This window comes from Anser cygnoides, chromosome 7 (genome assembly GCF_040182565.1).
Source record: "Anser cygnoides isolate HZ-2024a breed goose chromosome 7, Taihu_goose_T2T_genome, whole genome shotgun sequence".
NCBI classification, from domain to species: Eukaryota; Metazoa; Chordata; class Aves; order Anseriformes; family Anatidae; genus Anser; species Anser cygnoides.
In genome coordinates this window covers 12,796,983-12,814,975 of record NC_089879.1, presented here as the reverse complement: position 1 = coordinate 12,814,975, position 17,993 = coordinate 12,796,983, and the positions used below count along the sequence as shown (strand labels likewise).

Sequence of the window (17,993 nt, the reverse complement as noted above, 5' to 3'; positions counted from 1 at the left end):
TCATTACCGAGTGCACCATTTCCTATCATATTTTTTTTCTTTCATTTTGCTTAACTCAAATTACTCTGATCACAAAAGGAATAAAAGATAATCCAACAATAGCCATTATAATGCTTAACTGTGTGCACACATTGGTGAGCTTAACTGAAAAGCACACAAAACGCTCTACATCGTGCTATACACATGCCAGCGTGAATATGGACAGTCGTATGCACAATACATATGGACAATCTCTTTTTCTTCAAGGGAAGCAGAGGCACACTTTTTGAGAGGAAGGTTTTAGTCTGACTCCTGTTTGCTATCTTTAAGTCACTGGGTAGTGACTGAGATTACTCTCCAGTTCCCACCTTGGTCAGGGGCCTCCTGCCACATTTTGGACAAGTTATGTAAATTGCAGGACTACTCACGTGTAAACACCCAGTGAATCCCTAGGTAAGCTTAGCAAATGGCTAAACACTTAATACCAACCTGAAACAGGACCTCTTAGAGTGACTGCCCATCAGTGAACACTAATGATAAAATTTCCTTTTCTCCCCTTGTTGTGCAGTCCATCAAACACCCAAACCCTCCATGTGGAACCGTCTTTCTACATTCAGTCTCAGGCTGGCTGGAATCCTCACCTGGGGTGGGGCACATGGGCGTTAATCTAATAAGGCAGCCACGATAATGCACAGGATGACTTTTTCATGTTGTGTTCTTGTAAAATCTTACTGGAATCTTAGCTGGCAAATGATCTAAAATCTCAAGCTTTCTGTTGTTCTTGTGCAACACAACTGTTAGCATGTCTGTACAACAGAGCATGAGTAATTTGAAAACGGGACCAGCCTTGAGACAGAAGGAAACATGTTGTGAACCCAGAGACATGTTGTCTCAAAGCTCCAGTGCATTTGAAATCCAACCCACCTGATGAATTTGCAGCAGCAGTTCTATTAGCAATTGCCCATTTTTTAGATACTTAAAAAAAAAAAAAGTGACATAAAATTAACTGCAGGTATTTAAAAAAATGGTCTAGATCACATTGGGGCTTAAAAATGCTTCAGAACTGCCTCAAGTACAGTAGAGATACTGTGCGTGTTTTTTGCTAGATGTTTATAGCTGATCATACAATTTTGTCACAAAATTTAACTTCCCACATTTGGTAAATGCATATTTTCAAATATTTAGAAATAAAGTTTAGCAAATATGCAGTTTCACACACAGATAGTCAATTCCTGTACCAAGAATAATCTAAAGGCCCAGATTTCTGATTTCCAAAACTGACTTCTTACAGATGGGCTGTGAATGCTTTTATATCTTTTATTGTTGATGTTATGAGAGAAAAAGGTTGCTGTCATCACTGAGATTCTATTTGAAACAGTGAATTTGAGTGAATCTATGTATACTTTTGGTTAAAAGCACAGCAACTGCTAACATTGACCATGCTCTGTGCTTACTCACCTCTCAGTTATCTTGTTTCAGTAAGATGAGAAGTTACAGGAAACAAAAAGAAAATTCAGTATCCTCAACCACAGTTGTAAGGAGGAATCAAACAAGATACTCATTCAGTTCTGCTATGTAAATTACGTGAATGATACATGGAGACTGCAAGTGTATATTCTCCATGTGCAGTGACCAGCAGAGCTGTGTGAAGGCAGCGTGGAGCAGCTCAGTTGTAGCCAGTGCTGAAGGAACCACTGATACTCGCAGGCGCTGTTGCTGTTACGGCCACTTCCAACCATTTGCTCAGTCCTTACACAGTTATATTGGAAAAACATTTTACATGGATCGGTTTTGAGAAATGTGAAAGTTCATTTGGGGGAATGAGGTCTGCAGCATGGCAGAGATCTTTGCTGAGGACAGGAACAGGACACTTTGCTGAGGACAGGAGTTACACTTGCTTCAGCAGCACCTGCACGTCAGGGCGGTCTAGTCTGGCACCGAACCACAGGGCTGCCACTACCGCTGGGGCTGCTCATTGCCATTTTCACCATCTACCTGCCTGCTTTTCCAGTCAAGTTTCTTCATTTTCACTTCTCCTTCCTGTACAACTGAGGCAGCGTGGTTCAATTTGTGCTTCCCACACCCCTATATCACGCTCCTCAGGGTGGGGTCCCCAGGCACAGCTCTCCCCCTTCAGTGAGGGGACAGCACCTGAGGTGATCACTGCGTGAGGCAGCGTCATGGTTCTCTTGGCACTGCCAAAAGGCCTGGGCTTGCCCCACCGACCTCTCATGGTGCCGAGCGCCATGGCGCGGCCAGAGCCCCTCTCCCTGAGGCGGGCAGGCACACAACAAGATGGCGCCCAGCCTTGAGCACCACCGGGGCCAGAAAGCAGCGTGCCCACGCTGGCCTGAGGAACACGGCAGCCTAGCCCAGCCGCAACAGAAGCACACACAACGCCCACGTAGCGTGGTGGCGGTGTGGGGATCACAGCACAAGCCCACCCCCGCCGAGCACATAAACCCGACAACATTTCACTCGCCCGCCCGCACGCAGGGCGCCCTTAGCGCGCCCGCCCGCCCCGCAGCCCCACAGCGCTTTCCCAGCGCGCAGGCGCAGCGCTGCCCGCCCTCACTGCCCGCGCGCAGGCGCCGCCCGCGGCTCCGGGAGCGGGGCGCCCTGAGGCGGTGAGGGGCCGTGAGGGGCAGGGGGAGGCTCGGCCCCACAGGGTTTGGGGGTGCTGCTGGGGACGGGTCCCTCCGGGTCCGGCAAAGGGTTCTGGGGTGTCGGGGGAGGGCTTTAAGAGTGTGCCTGTGGGCGAACGTCCTATTAAAAAGTTTAAGGAACACGTTTAAGTAACGGTGTTAGTGAAGTGTTGTGAAAAAGTCTTCGCTGTGCTCGTGGTCGCTTGAAGGCAAGTGATCTGCGTTGGGATGTAAAGCCACAGGTTTTGTGGGTTTGGTTTCGTTTTTGAAAGAGTTGAACAAGTTTGCTGGAGCTATCCCTTAGGCTCCAAATTATTTTGCTTCTTGGTAGTAAGAGAGCCAAATTTATGACAAGCTCAGTACTATATAGGCATGATATTGCGTTTTGTAGTCTTGCTTGGATTAAGAAACAATAGTAATATCACAGATGGGTTCTGTAGGTTTCCTTTTTAATGTACAGATTGTTAAAAAATCCAATTAATTTGACTTTCTTTAGTAATTGTGTCTCTCTTTTTTTTTTTTTCCCTAATAGAATGCCATCGGTTGAATTTGGAACAAGTGGGGGGGAACGCTGACTTGACGAGACAAATGAAGATGAGGAGATAACGGAGGTGTCCTTGGTACAGAGCCAGGAAGAGCAGAGTTGCTGGGTTAGTAAAGCTTTGGCATGTTTCATCTTGGAAGAGGAAGCCCCTTGTGCCAGTCCTGCGTTGCCCAGTGTCTTGTTTGTAGGATTTTATTTTTAAGAGACTTGTGTTTTGAAATTCCCAGTGGCAAGTTTTAGGTAAACAGAGGGTGTAGCTGACGATTTTCCAGCTGCATTTTGGTCATTAGCAGGTGGTTCGCAAGTGCTAAACTAAGTCAGACATTGCCAAATCAATTTAAAGTTGATACATGCTGAGTGGTATGATTTATCATTTTAATTAAGTTGCTTTTCTGAGCAAACTGGGAATGCATACTTGTAATCTAAAAGTCCACTTGCATGAGTAATTACTTTTTCAAGCAGCATCCCCAGAAGGATCAAATGAAACAGTAGATAATTTTCACAGACCTGGGTACGCAATTATTTTTTTATAAAAAAGATTAATTGTTTATACAGATGGACAATAAAAATTTTGTGGCTCCCAGCAATCCTTTTATCGCTACTTGGGGTACAGTTAAACGAAGGGACTGGTTCTTCACAAGCTGGCTTTGTAAGGACTTTAAGTTAGACAAGCAGTATGGGCCATTCAGATTAAGAAAATATTTTGTTTGGAGTGAGCTTTTTTTGATGAGTTTGGTGTTGCAGGATTTGACTTTGGATATACAGGCATACTATAATATGTCAAAGTGCTTCATAAGTTGTCTTGATCCTGTGTAACAATTGAAAAAAGATGTCACTGCTATAGATAGCACTAGGAGGAGGAAAAAAAAACATACTAATGGAGAACACCTAGATTTTTTTTTGTAGGATTTTTCATCTCAAAGAACAAATACAGTAGATTTTTATGACTGTGGGAAAAATAATACGCAAAACTCACAGCTAGATCCTTTATACCAGTTACTAGTGCCATTTGTCACCTTGAAGAAAAGGTATTCATAAAGCAAGATGCTACTTTGTGCATAAAACCATTGTGTAACATTAGCACATGTCTTGATGAACTTAACAATTAGAAAATAAGCTCTAGTATTTCTTCTTAGAGTTTTTTACTCATTTCTGCAGCCATGTGACTCATAATCAGGTAAAAATGGTACTACACGTAATTCATTTTGTCTTTTAACAGAAAATATCCATCCCAAGATGGAAGAACCAGCATCTGATAAATTAACATCTTTGTGCAGTACTCCAAAGGACTCTGGCACAGCAGCTCCCCAGAGGACTGGTTCAGGGAAGCAGGTATAAAAACTTGTTTTTCCAATAATGTGATTCTTCACAGTAAGAAAAATGCTTATGAAATCATCAAGTAGTTGGAAGGCAAAAGATAAGGTAGCTTATACCTACAGCTACAAGATTGTGCAGGTAAGGGGTGTAAGGAGTGTTCTTGGCATGCCTTGCTCTGAATATGTATATGTTTGCTGTGAATAAAGTGATGTACTCAGTATTTGCAGTCTACCAAAAATCCCATACTAGTAAATTTCAATACTATTTAGTTTGCTCAAGTTGTAGTTTTCTGGGTTCCTTTATAGGCAAAATGTCTTTCCATGACTTCTACTTGCAGTTGAATATAGTACACTCTGATTGCAGTTGGGATATTCTCCATAATGCCAGACTCTTTTTGGTGTTTCTCCTAGCATGCGTACCGTGATGCTGTCACACTCACCATAGTGCGTGTTACTAAAAGCTGGATCTATGCTGGATAAAGCTAGGTTGCAAATGTTCCTTAACTAATCCTTCTTGCCCATATTTTAGTATTTTCCCACAGGTAAAAATGTTAGACACAAATTATAAAAATACTTGTTATCTTATTTTGAGGTGTCCTGGTTCCAGTTAGGACAGAGTTAAGTAGCTCATAGTAGCTGGTAGGGTGCTATGTTTTGGATTAGGATGAGAAGAGCGCTGATAACATGCTGATGTTTTAATTGTTGCAGAGCAGTGTTTACACCAGGCCAAGGACTTTTCGGCTTCTTGCTCTGTCCTGCCAGCGAGCAGGCTGGGGGTGCAGCAGGAGCTGGGAGGGGACAGACCCAGGACAGCTGACCCAAACTGGCCAAAGGGGTATTCCATACCATCTGACGTCATGCTAAACAATATATAGGGGTGGCTGGCCGGGGTGGGGGGCCGGCTGCTCGGGGATAGGCTGGGCATCGGTCAGCGGGTGGTGAGCAATTGCATTGTGCATCACTTGTTTTCTTACACATTATTATTGTTAATACTATTACCATTATCACTATTATTATTATTATTGTTATTATTATTTTCCTGTCTTAATAAACTGTATCTCAACTCACAGGCTTCACTTTCCCGTTTCTCTCCCCCATCCCAGAGAGGGAGGGGGGAGGGTGAGCGAACGGCTGTGTGGTGTTTAGCTGCCAGCCGGGTTAAACCACAACATGAGGAAAAAAAACGCTTTTTAGATGTTCATTAGTGAAGTACCTCAAAGCATGAACAAGTTGAAATTAGATTGTTTCAGATACTTGGAAGTAGAAAACAGATGTTTTATACTAGTGCTAATACAGAAAATGTGTGGTGGGATGCAACAACAACAAATCTCCAGTAAATAAGAGGAGAAATCAAACTAGATGAAATAAAATCAGCAAAGCTGATATAATGCCATGTCTTCTGCACGAAGACTAGATGAGTAGCTTTCCCTTAGTAAGGGGATTTGGTCCTAGGCAACATGGAGGTACGTTTTCCAGTAAATTGCACCCATGTATGCAAACACACCTGAAAGGAAGGAATCAACTTGTTAACTTTAAGTTTACCAATGCTACAGTGACAATTCATAAGTCTGGTTTTACAATTATGTTTATGTATATGACATATTCTGCATGGAGTTTGGTTTCGGTTCTTTGAAATTTGATCAAAGATGAGATTTTTGTGATCTTTCTCTCTTTTGCTGTTCTTCATTTTCTTCAGCCAATGAGTGCAACTCTAAGGGAACGATTAAGGAAAACAAGACGTTCATTTAATGCTAATTTTACAGTGGCAAAGGGGCTCAAAATAGACAGTGAAGAAAAAGACTGTGCTGATGTTGACAAAGAGCATCTGCCAAAAAAAAGTGTGGATTGTTCCAGGTTGCAAGATGGTTCTGAAAGCCTGGAAGGCAACTGCACTGGGCATGCATGTTTCAAAAGTCCCTCACAGGAGAACAATCTCTGTGAACCAGGAGAGAACGGGGTTAGGGCTGATCTTAGTCAGCAATGGTCCCTGGAAGAAAAAGTAAGGCTGGTGAAGCAAGTGCAAGAGAAGGAAGAACTGCTTCGAAGACTAAAGCTGGTCAAGATGTACCGATCTAAGGTGAGGAGAACCTCTGAAAAAGCTCTTCTAAATCGCCCTTTGAAGTGAAATGGAGTCAAATCTTCATTTACTGCTTTAAGTTGCAATACTGAACCATTTGGTTTGTGTGGTATTTGTGTATTATCTTGGTTCTAAGCATATTTCAAAAGTAGATTGTTGCAGAGTATGAAACTGACTTGTCATTTGCTGAAATGTCTTTTTTTTGTCCCAATTTCAGAACAACCTGTCTGAACTGCAGGCTTTGATAGTGAAATGGAGAAGCAGTACCCAGCTGATGCTCTATGAGCTACAGTCAGCTTTTTCTGCAGATGGCAAGAAAGCAAGTCTCAGTCAACTGATAGATTCTTTTGGATTAGAAGACCAGTTACTGCACTACAGCAGAACAGAAGAAGACTTTGTAGACACCTAATCAACTGGTGCAAAGCTTTCAGTTACACACATGCGTAAGCAGAAAAGACTGAATGAATTCTGATAACCTTAGAAGTGTCGATCAGACAGTGAACTTTGTTTTGCCAGGAGGTTTTCTCATGAGCTACTGGTAAAACCGTACAGAGATATGGCAGGCACTGTACAAGGCATTACTTTAGGGAAAAGATGGAACTCATGCTGACTTCTGGAAAACACAGTCATTTTCAGATGCTGGTCAAAACAGTTGCCTTTAGGGAAACTGTTCCTCCTAACCCTTCAGACACAGCTGGTGGTAGAAGGGAAGGCAAGAAAATTGGAATTGACATCTGTCTGCCGTACTACATTATGTGAAAGCTGCAGTTTTTTTTTTTTCCTTTGTATAAGAAAAGCGCTCCCTTGTCTAATGAAGTGCTTCCAACTACAGCCTTGCTTACCTTTCTGCAGTAAAGCTGAATAAAACAGCATTTCATTTATCCTCCCAATAAATGTTGTCTCTTCAAACTGTTTTTCTATAATTATTTTAATTTGAAATTGCTTATTTTCTCACTTGTGTGTGTATTGCTATGACTCTTCAGCTTTTATTCTCCTTAAAATCATCACTTATCTAGTGTAACAATGCGTAAATCTCTACCTGTTCTACAATGCTCCCTGCTGTGAATATTTTTTATATGCAATCACAGTTGTCATTGGCCGTATCTTAACTGTTAATATGTGTACTATTTTTCCCATTTTCCTTAATAAGGAGTAATTTCTTATATACCTCAAGTGGAAAGAAAATCACAGATCAAATAGTTCATTGTAACACTGATAGGTCTCATTAGACTTAAGTTTGGAGTCACAAGAATTCTTGCTCTTAAGAATACTGAATGTTGCTGCCTGCTGAGACTTAATGAGGAGTGACCTTTATTACTGATCACAGTTTGAGGATTAAGAAACTATTCCTTCTTGACTCTAGCGTACTGAGAAATGATGATAGGTCTTCCTGATAGGGGTACTTCTTTTCCCTGAGACCTTTAGGATATTTGTAATTCCCTTGCTTCTCCTACGGAAGTTTCAGCAGGAAGAAAAAAAAAATGTTGCAAGAAGAGTGCAAGATATAATTAGAATCCTTAGAGACCTCACTTAGAGGTGATAAAGCAAAAAAGCAGCTGTAGTGAGGTTAAAACAGAAGTAATCTTCCTTGTAAGCGTAGAACTTTGCTGAACCTAAGGTATCAAAGTTAATTAATGGTCTTAGAAAGGGGTAAGTTCAGATTTTATGTGAATTTGTGGAAGTGGAAGAAAAATTAAAGCATGGAAGAGATAAACAGTAGATGTAAAATCACATCTTTCTTGCAGTACTTCATTTCAAAATGTCCTCCAATTGCATATTGCACACTAAGGAAATGCATTCCACAATTACATCTTCCATTTATTTTCTGTAATGAACTATATGTTTATATAATCAAAACAGCAGAAATACATAACGTGAACTGAAATAGATTGTAGATAATACTAGGTATAAAATGTATGAAACAGATAAACATGCATCTTTCAAACTGGTATTATTTTAAAAGAAATTACAGAAGAAAGTGTTGAGAGTTCAGGGAGAAAAGGTGTATGTCCAAACTCTGGGTCTTAGACAAGACCAGTTTCTTATACATCTACCAGGACTGGGATTTTTAAAGAATAGGGAATGTTCTTGATCTCAGTCTTTCAGCTTCTGCCTGAAGAATTCCAAACTGTTTTTCCTGTTCCTTTATGAGATCCCGCAGGTTCTTCTGCTTCAAAATCTGTCGGTAACGTTGCTTTGCATTCCTTTCAGAAATACGCTGTATGTCTGCATAAAACAAAATGTAAGGGTCACCCTGTACATATAGTGGATGCATAGTCTTTATACTGGACCTGCTCCAGAGTTATTCCATGTTTTGTATAAAATAGGCAAGCGTTTTAAGGAAAGACTCACAGTTAGCTTTAAGAGTCTTTAGAGTAGTGAATAAAGCAAAAAAAAAATTAAAAAAAAAGGCACTGGTTGCACACCCAATGTTTTAAGACCATTTTACTAGTGAAAAGAACTATACAGTTTTCCTTATAATGCATACCCTTCTCAGCTTCTTGGTCCTATGTTCACTTGACTGTATGGAAAGTCAATTAACTTTGGCTATAGAAGCACCAATCTCTAGGTATGATCGTATGTAAATAGCATTAAATAAGTTGTGGTAGAAAAGCTAATTGTGCACGTAGTGTAATAGATAGGAATTTCTTGTCCCTTAGTTGATGCTGATGGAGAATAGGACTGTCTAGCTTGGGAGGTGTTTTCTGAATGTTCTTTGCTTGTGACTTAAAGTGCGTTACTGTGACTCACCAGCTGCTTGAGAGATATGCCTCCTTTCTGAAACAGACACAAGCATTTCCTTTAGCTGAAGGCTGAGCTCATAGTTTGCTTGCTCTTTTAAAGCGATGCACTTCTCCAACTCTCTAATTCTTTTCTGACGATTCTTCATATTTTTCTTGTGCAGCTGTCCGTTTCCAAAAGAATAAAGCAAATACATGAAATAATACAAAAGACAAACTTCTGATGGAAGCCTACAATCTTCAAAACCGCATTGTAGCTCAGTTCATTTTCATGTGCTTTGATTTTCTTGCTTTATTTTGTATAACGTCTTTCATAGATTGCAGTCCAGTATGCTTTATGGAGTTCTAATACAAGTAGCAGACAAGGAACATATAGGTATGGGTCAAGGAGAGAGAGATATTAAATATAGAACTTGAAAGGCAAAGTAGGGAAAGGAAGTCAGTGGAACCAGTGCATTGAAAATACTTGCTTGGCTGCCAGGCACTGTGGAAGATAGGCTATTGTGCTGATGCTGTCTTGAAGGGCTGTAAAGGGCCAGGGTAAATACTGAAGATTGAAAAGGAACACGGAGAAAATGGAAGCTGATGTCAGCTACAGTAACCTGGAGAACATCCAGTGGAATCCTTTACAGACAAGGGTAATCATAATTTAAATGTTGACATAGGTAAGGGAGCCAGCAAATTGGATTGTTGTGTCTGTGTTATTTTGAATATAGGAGGGTAGTGATATTATGAACAGACTGGTACTCCTACAGAGAAACAGCTCTAGGCAACTTGAAAAAACTGTTCAAAGTCAGATGAATAAATACATAGGTGTATATACGTATATATACATTCATCTGTGTGTGCTGCTGTGGCTGTGCTTTAACAGTCCTTGAGTTAGCTGAAGAGGTGGTATGCCTACGTGGGATGCTGTTACTCCTTACAAACACCTTTTGCTAATGAAGGAGAGGGGTTGCATTTAAACTAATGACGTCTCTCAAATGTGGTGGTTCACTTAGGAATAATTACCTTATCCATGACATCAAGAGTCTGCTTCATCGCTGAAATGCGGTGGGCAATGTGACTGTCATAGTTCAGCATGGTTAGGAACTGAGAATTGAAAACAGAAGGAAATGAGGTTGTTAAGCCTTTTTTGTTCTCAACAATTCCACACTTCTGTAAAGACAGTCATGATACATGAAACTCAAAAAAAAAAAAAAAAAACAGAATTCGGCACAGTGGAAAACCTTACTAGTGATCGTAAATGTACATTTTATAGATAGTCTTGTCATACAATAGACCATGCAGCTGTTAAAAAGCATTGTATGTTTTGATGGAAACAAAGACCATACGAATTTGTTGTGAGGTTGTCAAAAAAAAAAACAACAAAACAAGATATACTTTTACTTATAAGGTAGTCAGAGCTAGCACAGGTGGAGGCCAAAGGTGTGCAGAAGACAGGTTTCTGTGGATATAACATTTATCTTTCTGAAAAAACATTCCACCAAACTGACAGGGAAAAGTTCTGTGGTTTGTCTCCAGTTAAAAGAAGAGAAACAGAAAAGACCCAGGAGGCTCCTTGCCTACAGGACCAAATTGCTTTCATTCGCTTTTTCTACGAACAGCCCTCATTCCAGGCATTTTCAGGTCCTGCCCCCATGTGTTTCTCTGAGCCATCTTTCTTTCTGCTCCTGTCATGGTCTCTGTTGCCCTTCCTACTAGCCCCACATTTCTACTCAAAAATGCCATTGCTATGGGCAAGGACAAGTCTAACTCACAACCAGTGCATCTCTTTAAATGAAGTTTGACATAACAGTGACACCCTGGTGATAGATTTGTTGCAAGAACTTTTCAGTGTATTGTCACATCACCTCTTCAGAAAGCTGTTTTGTTGATGTTAATTACAGAAGTCCCCTGGCTCTGATTCAGAAATGAACAAGAAGTTTGGACAGGCAGAACTAATGAAGCCTGAGCAGAACAGATGTTTGGGTTTTCTTCTAATCTTTTGATTGAATTGCAATATCTTTACCCACTCTCCAGTATTCTTCATTTTCCCGTTATAGCTCTCCCCACTGCAATATCTCCAGCTTCCCTGTCCTCCAACATTAGTTACTCCGAACCTTTATTTCCCCTACCTCATCACCACAAAAACAGCTTTACATCCGATCCTGCAGTACCCTCACACTTCCTCTGCAACCTCTCTTACTTCTCCTCTCTTCTCCCAGGGGTATCCCCATCGCTCTCCCACAACCTTTTCCTGTTTTCTGGCCTGCCAAATGCATTTCTTCAAAGCTACGTAGGTGCTGACTGGTCTGCCCAGCTGCTGTCTCTTGCCTGCCAGACATAGCAAACAATTACCTGTCATTCTTCTGCTGGTACCAAGGCCAACAAATGGCACTGGGGCTCAGCAAGGCTCCTGTAGGAATTCTATCTCTGAATACTGAGCAAAAGTTACAGTATTTCTGTGAGACACCAGGTGGGTGCACTTGGGAACTAGTCAGGGATAACTTTGTTTAAAACGGAATTTCATCACTGATCAATCTCCAGAACAAAACTTCTCTTTGGAAGCTGAACTGTTGACATGTTAGGAATCAGGTTTCTGTGTAGTGGCAAGAGAGTTAAGATGTATAAACAATCGCAGAAGAAGAGGCAGCAAAATTCTCTGTGGTATAAAGTATAAATTAGAGAAAGTAACTCACTAGCTGGCGATCTTTTGAAATAGGTAGCATTGCAATATCCCGAGCCTTCTGTTTCAGATCTTCTATTTGCATTCTCATTTTCTTATGTTCCCATTCCAACAGAAATATCCCTCTAGAGAAGTCTTTACGCTCCACCATGCTAGCAATTTTTTTTTCTCCTTGAGCCTGAAAAAAAAAAAAAGAGATTAATTAATCTTAATTAACACACTCTATGGATTATGGAATAATTATTTGCAACAAGATGGGCAAGCTTCCAAAGTTATGATATTAGTAAGGAAAATGTGCCGTACTGCAGACTCTTTCCAGACTTTGCCCAAGATGGTTATCTTTTGTGGAATTTTGTTTCCTTTTATGCTCTGTGCCACAGGCTTGGATCATAGAAGGAGATGAAGAAAATTACAACTAACCTCTCTCTCTACATCTTCCTATCTTTTATAAGAAGGCTAAGGCATCTTATCTCTACAAAATACAAGCTTGCTCTGTATAAGGTATTTTGCAGTTGTTGCTGAAGGCTTTGTGTATTAGCAGTAAAAAGCAAATTTACAGCTAGAATGCCTAAAGTATGATAATCGATTTTACCTTACATAAAAAGGTGTATCAGTTTGTTAAACCTTAATGTAAGCTACTGTTGAACATGACTATATGTTTGCCTTGAGAGAATTCTAGGACTGGCGCCCAGGATATTAGGATTTTCTATTTACAGCATGTTTGTAAGTGATGGCGTATCTAAAAACTGTTGTCATTTCATTGATCTGAATTGTATTCATCAAACATCAAGAAAGCACTCTGCATTGCAATCTCTATGTCATAATAAGGGACATTACAGAATTCTTAACAGCTTTTAGTTTACAAGTGAGCCTCCTGGTGTGTAGTAATGAATTGAAACTAGATATCAAACTAGAGAAAAGAGTCCCTGAAGGCCAATATATTTATTTTAAAAACTTAAATTTCCTTGTAATTTACCATGATACTGCAATTCAGTTCTTCAACAACACTCTTATTAATGAGAATGGCATCAGTGTAATCTGGGATCTCAGTACTTTCCAATTCCACCTGTCCTTGTTTTAACAAAAACTGGAAAGTCAAATCCAATTGAAATTTTATCTTCTCCTCCTGCAGCCTAAAATGGCAGAAAACAAAAACAATGCTCAGTGACTTCAACTTAATTATATAAATCCCCCCATGATTCTCAAAATATTTATTACTGATAAGTTCATGTAGGGCTTACTCTTTGACAGCCTGTCGTCTGTTTGCTTCAAAAATGACTACAGAGTTGGCAACTTATTTCCATACATAAAGTTGTCAACCACTAGATTCAGTTTAACAAACTCTAGCAGATGTTCTGAAAGAAAATGTCTTTACCAAACAAAAGCCTCAACAACAATTGAAAAGGAAGCGAAGGAGACTCCTAGCTAGCACTCTTTTTTGTTGTTGTTTTTTAATTTAAGTTATCCTCGGGTTTGCTCCTGAATTCCAATGAATGTGAAAATTATGTCATGTACATGAAAAAAATGAAATCAGCTCAGTGAAGTCAGGTGTCCTGTGACTGAGCTGCAGACTGCAATTAGCAGCGATCACTGTAGCTTCCTCAGGCCTACATGAGCAGAAGTTAACTGACCCAGCTAGTACAGCTATGACCTTGAAGGCTTTTTGGCGTTCACTGTAAGAAACAGCTTTTGGGGCAGTGAGTTTGCATTGAAGACCGTGCCATCTTTACTCATGTTGTTACTTAAAATGCTAGGTTAAGACTGGTTTGGGCCTGCTCACACATGCTGCAATCACACCTCACCTCTGAAATATCTTAGCTCTTTTAGATGAATTCTAGATAACAGCCTGTTGGAAAACACGGCTGTGGGATTCTGTATGTGACTTGTATGGTTCTTTGACGGTGGATTATTAATATGGAGCTGAAGATAGGAAAAGAGACAAAATTACCGAATGAGTTCTTGGGAAATGTATTCTATGTCTGACGTAATCTTCTGATCGTCATCCATTCTTCTCTGGAGAAAGGCCTGCATCTCCGCCAGCTTTAGGGCCTTCCACTTTACCTAAACAAGCAGCATCATGGCATTCTGAACTTTGTAAGCATGTCAGGACAAGCAAGAAGAGAGCATAATATCTTAAGAAGACGTGTGTGTAAATATAAATATGCTGCCTGATATTTCGGGAGTCCTAGTAGAGCACGTGACAGAGGTTACAATTCTTACATTCAGCTCAATAGATCATTTATTCATTTATGCATGACTTATTGACATTGAGGGAAATCATATTTTCTTCTGTCTTGGTCAAATGTACCTACGTCTCTGGAAATTTCAGATTTCCACTTTCATGCTTTTAAAATAAGCAGATAGTTCACTAGAGCTTTCCAGCAATACCCTCTGTTAAGAATTGCTCTTGGTGTTGTAGAAGAAAATGGTTATGCATTGGTGCAGATGTAGCATGCTAATGGGAGAGAAAGACTCCAACAGATGATGAAAATCAAATATTTTAATAGGCTTTCTTAATAGAGAGAAGTGATTTTTTTTTTTTTTTAAGAAACTATATCAAGGTTATAATTATCTTGATCAAATCCTTCCACACTAATATGGTAATGCTTGCTCTGAAGGAGAACTAGAGCTGGTTTCTCTTCTTGACATTTCTGTTATTCTGAATTGAAGGTGGCCAGAGGTAATTTATCAGCTCAGATGCAGCTTACATATGCTGCATTGTCACTTCACTACCAGTCTAACCCTGCATCGAACTCCACAGAAGTTTTAAGACCTGAAAATACTGAGAAGCTTAGTAGAAAAGTAAAGGATTTACATACCAGCTGCTCACTCTCCATTTTATTTCGTCTTGCTTGACAAAACCGTTCCCATATAGATGGGTCTAAACCATCAGGCATGTGCTCAGGCTTATCCAGCTCATCCATGGCTTCCATTAAACAGGTGAGTATATCTTTGTAATCTTCACTTGAGGCTGAACAATCCCCATATGGGTTAGCGGAGTCAGGGAGCATTTTTCTCATTGGGGTCCTAGTGTACATACACAGTACATGCAGTATTTCCTTTTTATTTTTTATTACATAAAAGAAGCTCACACATATAACTATGAATATTTCATACTCTCAATCTCTTGAAGAGCAAAAAGGTAAGACAACATCTTAACACAAAATAAGAATATGTTTTCGAGAACTGATGATTATTTAGATTGCATTTAAAATAGATTTTGTAGAGTGGATAAGGAAATGTTAGTATTCAAAATAACAATTGTTTATATGATAGGAAATTAAATATTGTTAACCAACCAATAAAAGCAGGCAGTCTACTGATTACCAAAATAATTTGGATTATTGAAAGAAATAGAAATCTAATTCTTGAAACACAGGTGATACTAGTATTTAAACAATTCTAATCAGGGCGACCTTACCTTGGTCGACATTTGTAAAGTTGGAAAAGTTCATCAAGAAGATCGGCAGGAACGTCAGCAAAGTCTGTCCTAAAACCACATTCCAGATTCTAGGACAGAAACAGAAAGCCTCCTTGTCATTACAATGTTACTTTTAAGAAAGCAGCAACTTACCCGTATCTTAACAATGCAAAATATTGTGCTTTTCCAAGCTCTCACAAGCATTGAGGAAATCTGGACCATTTCATAATTTTTTATATGCATATACTCTCTTTCACTACCTAATTTCAGCACTCAGCAAATTGAGGAGAACTCATCCCATGCTTAAAATGAAGTATGTTCTTATTACCAAGACACGGCATTAACTTTTTTATTCCTGAATCTGCTTGTGTTTCGCTAGAGTCTCACCTCATCTTCAGCTATTGCGTTTTCATATGCATCACTGTAAAACTCAATTTTCCTTTTTGTAGTCTGGATTGTTCTTGTAATGTTGACCTGTAGCAAAACCAGAGGATTTCAAGAATGAAACTCAACCAGAAGAAGCACTGAATGGCTATTCATATACACTGATGAAGCTGACACCTCAGTTCGAGAGAAAACGTTACGAGCTATTTTTAAGAATACAGTGCCTTCTTCAGTGGTTTACTTTTAGATGCAGCTTAGAGGTGAGCAGGTATGAAATTCAAGTATTCCACTGCTTAAGAAAGTAAGAAAATTGTGTAAGAAATTATACAGATACTTCTAAGTCTTCTTTTTAAATTTTGAAGGTGAGGATCTGTGCTGATACTTGCTTTTACTTGCATAGAAATTTCCTTTTCCTTTCATTTCATCACGTTATATCAGTCAAAGATTCTCAAATGCTGTTCAGCGAAAGGTTCGTGACTGTAGAATGCAATTTCCCTGTTAGCCTGCCACATGTCAGGATACGAAGCTTATCTGTTTTATCAAGGCTGTTAAATGTTTGTATTTGCTGGGGAGACTGCTTTGTTGTATTTGACAGTTTGCGTGCACCAAAAGATATAGCAATGGAAATATTTAGAAAATTTTAAAAAATAACATGCATCTTGAAAAATGTAACTTGGTATACACTTGGCCTCAGATAACTTTAAAACTAGTTCAGCCTCCTCAATGATACAGGCTTGATGCCTACTTTGGAACCTCTCCATGAAGCTCACATAGAAACAGCTGCTCGCAGCTCCAAACAGATCTCTACAGGTTGAGTGGGAAGTCTGACATGGGGAGGCACTAATGCCTTCTCTGTGGACTCAGGAACACCTACACAAAGACAAAGTGGGCAAATGGAATAATATTGTACCGTGAGCCAGAGTCAACCTGCAGACTACCACTTAGATCACCTGAATCAGACAGGTGTTGGCAGGACACAGGAAACAGAACTGTCAGACACAACTATTACTGTTGGCAGTAAGCACTTGTATTGAAATACAGATCTACTACTTGTGCTCTCCAGTCTTTTTGTTGACTTGTACATGGTATGGCAGGGACTGGCAAGCTCTTCAGGAGATTAAATTTGTTGATAAGTGTATAACCACATTGTACTCTGTATTATGTTCAGCTTCCACAGGCAGATGCTCATGTGCTACCTCTGCCTGTGCTTTGGACCGTCAAACACAAGTCAGTGTGGCCCTGGACTACATTAGACATCCCAGTGAAAATGTGATGGCACTACATGTTCTTTTGTGCATCTTCCTGTCACAAACAGTGTCATTATTGGTTCTGTCAGATTGATACTAGATACTCAAAAAAAAAAAAGTATATAACAAATAAATAGCTGTATGCCTTCTCAATGCATGGAGCTTTACCAAAGAATTCCAGATGAACCAAGATGAGTTTCTACTCAAAAGCATGTGTTTATATGTAGGTGTATTTATAATGTACATCTTCTGTACACCTCAAGAAAAAGTCAATGGCCCTGTAAACTGTCAAAAAATCATTTACAGCAAAATGCTGATTTGGAAAGAGCAATTTTCTATAGAAACTATACTTCAAATACTACATTTTTTCGTAAGAACAGCATTTAAAATAATTTACATTCTCTTTCTGCTTCTTCATAAAGAAATGCTGAAGTCCAGCTTCTCTAGTGTCCAACTCTTCATCCAACAGTAAAGAATAAATAAGATTGACTATTTTGAGTTCTTCCTGTGAAAAGATTGTAATAGGAACTATTAACATTCTTTCTGCATGGAGGGAGAGATGAACAATTCGTGTTCTCTGCCATACCTGATAGATGACCATCTCTAAATTCACTTTTCTTTCAAAGAGCTTGCATACAGTCTCATCAAAATTGTGTGTTGTTTCCTGTATGGAAGCTTCAAGTTTCTTCCATTCATTTTCCAGTGCCTGGGGAAGGGAAAGACAAGAGCAGACATACACAGCAGAACAAATTCCGATAGAGTACACTGAAGAATGCTGGAGAATTCACAGTATGGAACTGTATCTCCCCAACAAAAAGCTTTTCTTTTTTTTTTTCCTTAAATTTTTATAATCCTGGCCTGCATTTTTCCTCCCTTTTCTTGCAACTAAGGTGTCCAAGTTATTTATGCACTTTTAATCAAAAGACTAGTTTGTATTCCTGTTAATGATTCTGAACAGCCGTTTTAGAAAT

General features: G+C 39.6%; 3 protein-coding genes across 9 annotated transcripts in view; 2 read left to right on the top strand and 1 right to left on the bottom strand.

The window, feature by feature from the left end:
- Positions 1–4,392: 4,392 nt before the first annotated feature.
- On the top strand, positions 4,393–7,470 carry SFR1 (SWI5 dependent homologous recombination repair protein 1). 2 transcript variants are annotated; one of them, XM_013174524.3, is made up of 3 exons: positions 4,393–4,500; positions 6,181–6,561; positions 6,779–7,470. In XM_013174524.3, exons 1-3 carry the CDS (start codon positions 4,405–4,407, stop codon positions 6,968–6,970), a joined length of 669 nt encoding a protein of 222 aa, XP_013029978.3. In that variant the 5' UTR covers positions 4,393–4,404; the 3' UTR covers positions 6,971–7,470. The 2 variants fall into 2 exon arrangements, with proteins under 2 accessions (XP_013029978.3, XP_047916342.2); XM_048060385.2 differs by having other exon boundaries at positions 4,486–4,623.
- The window catches only part of GSTO1 (glutathione S-transferase omega 1), a 59,210-nt gene continuing 45,668 nt past the window's right edge, over positions 4,452–17,993 (top strand). The window contains exon 1 of the mRNA XM_013174522.3: positions 4,452–4,500. The gene's annotated coding sequence lies outside the window, so the exon portion shown is untranslated. The remainder of the gene's footprint in view (positions 4,501–17,993) is intronic.
- CFAP43 (cilia and flagella associated protein 43) overlaps positions 8,328–17,993 on the bottom strand; it is a 44,756-nt gene continuing 35,090 nt past the window's right edge. For 3 of the 6 annotated variants that reach the window (XM_048060360.2, XM_048060361.2, XM_013174514.3), the window contains 11 exons: positions 17,609–17,728; positions 17,420–17,527; positions 15,779–15,865; positions 15,392–15,480; positions 14,790–14,997; positions 13,919–14,031; positions 12,947–13,103; positions 11,984–12,148; positions 10,314–10,394; positions 9,313–9,466; positions 8,329–8,787 (listed from right to left, as the gene is read on the bottom strand). In XM_048060360.2, coding sequence (XP_047916317.2) covers positions 8,630–8,787; positions 9,313–9,466; positions 10,314–10,394; positions 11,984–12,148; positions 12,947–13,103; positions 13,919–14,031; positions 14,790–14,997; positions 15,392–15,480; positions 15,779–15,865; positions 17,420–17,527; positions 17,609–17,728 — 1,440 coding nt within the window. In that variant the 3' untranslated portion in view covers positions 8,329–8,629. Of the gene's footprint in view, positions 8,788–9,312; positions 9,467–10,313; positions 10,395–11,983; positions 12,149–12,946; positions 13,104–13,918; positions 14,032–14,789; positions 14,998–15,391; positions 15,481–15,778; positions 15,866–17,419; positions 17,528–17,608; positions 17,729–17,993 lie in introns of all 6 variants that reach the window. The other 3 variants (XM_048060365.2, XM_048060366.2, XM_048060362.2) reach the window with 2 other exon arrangements.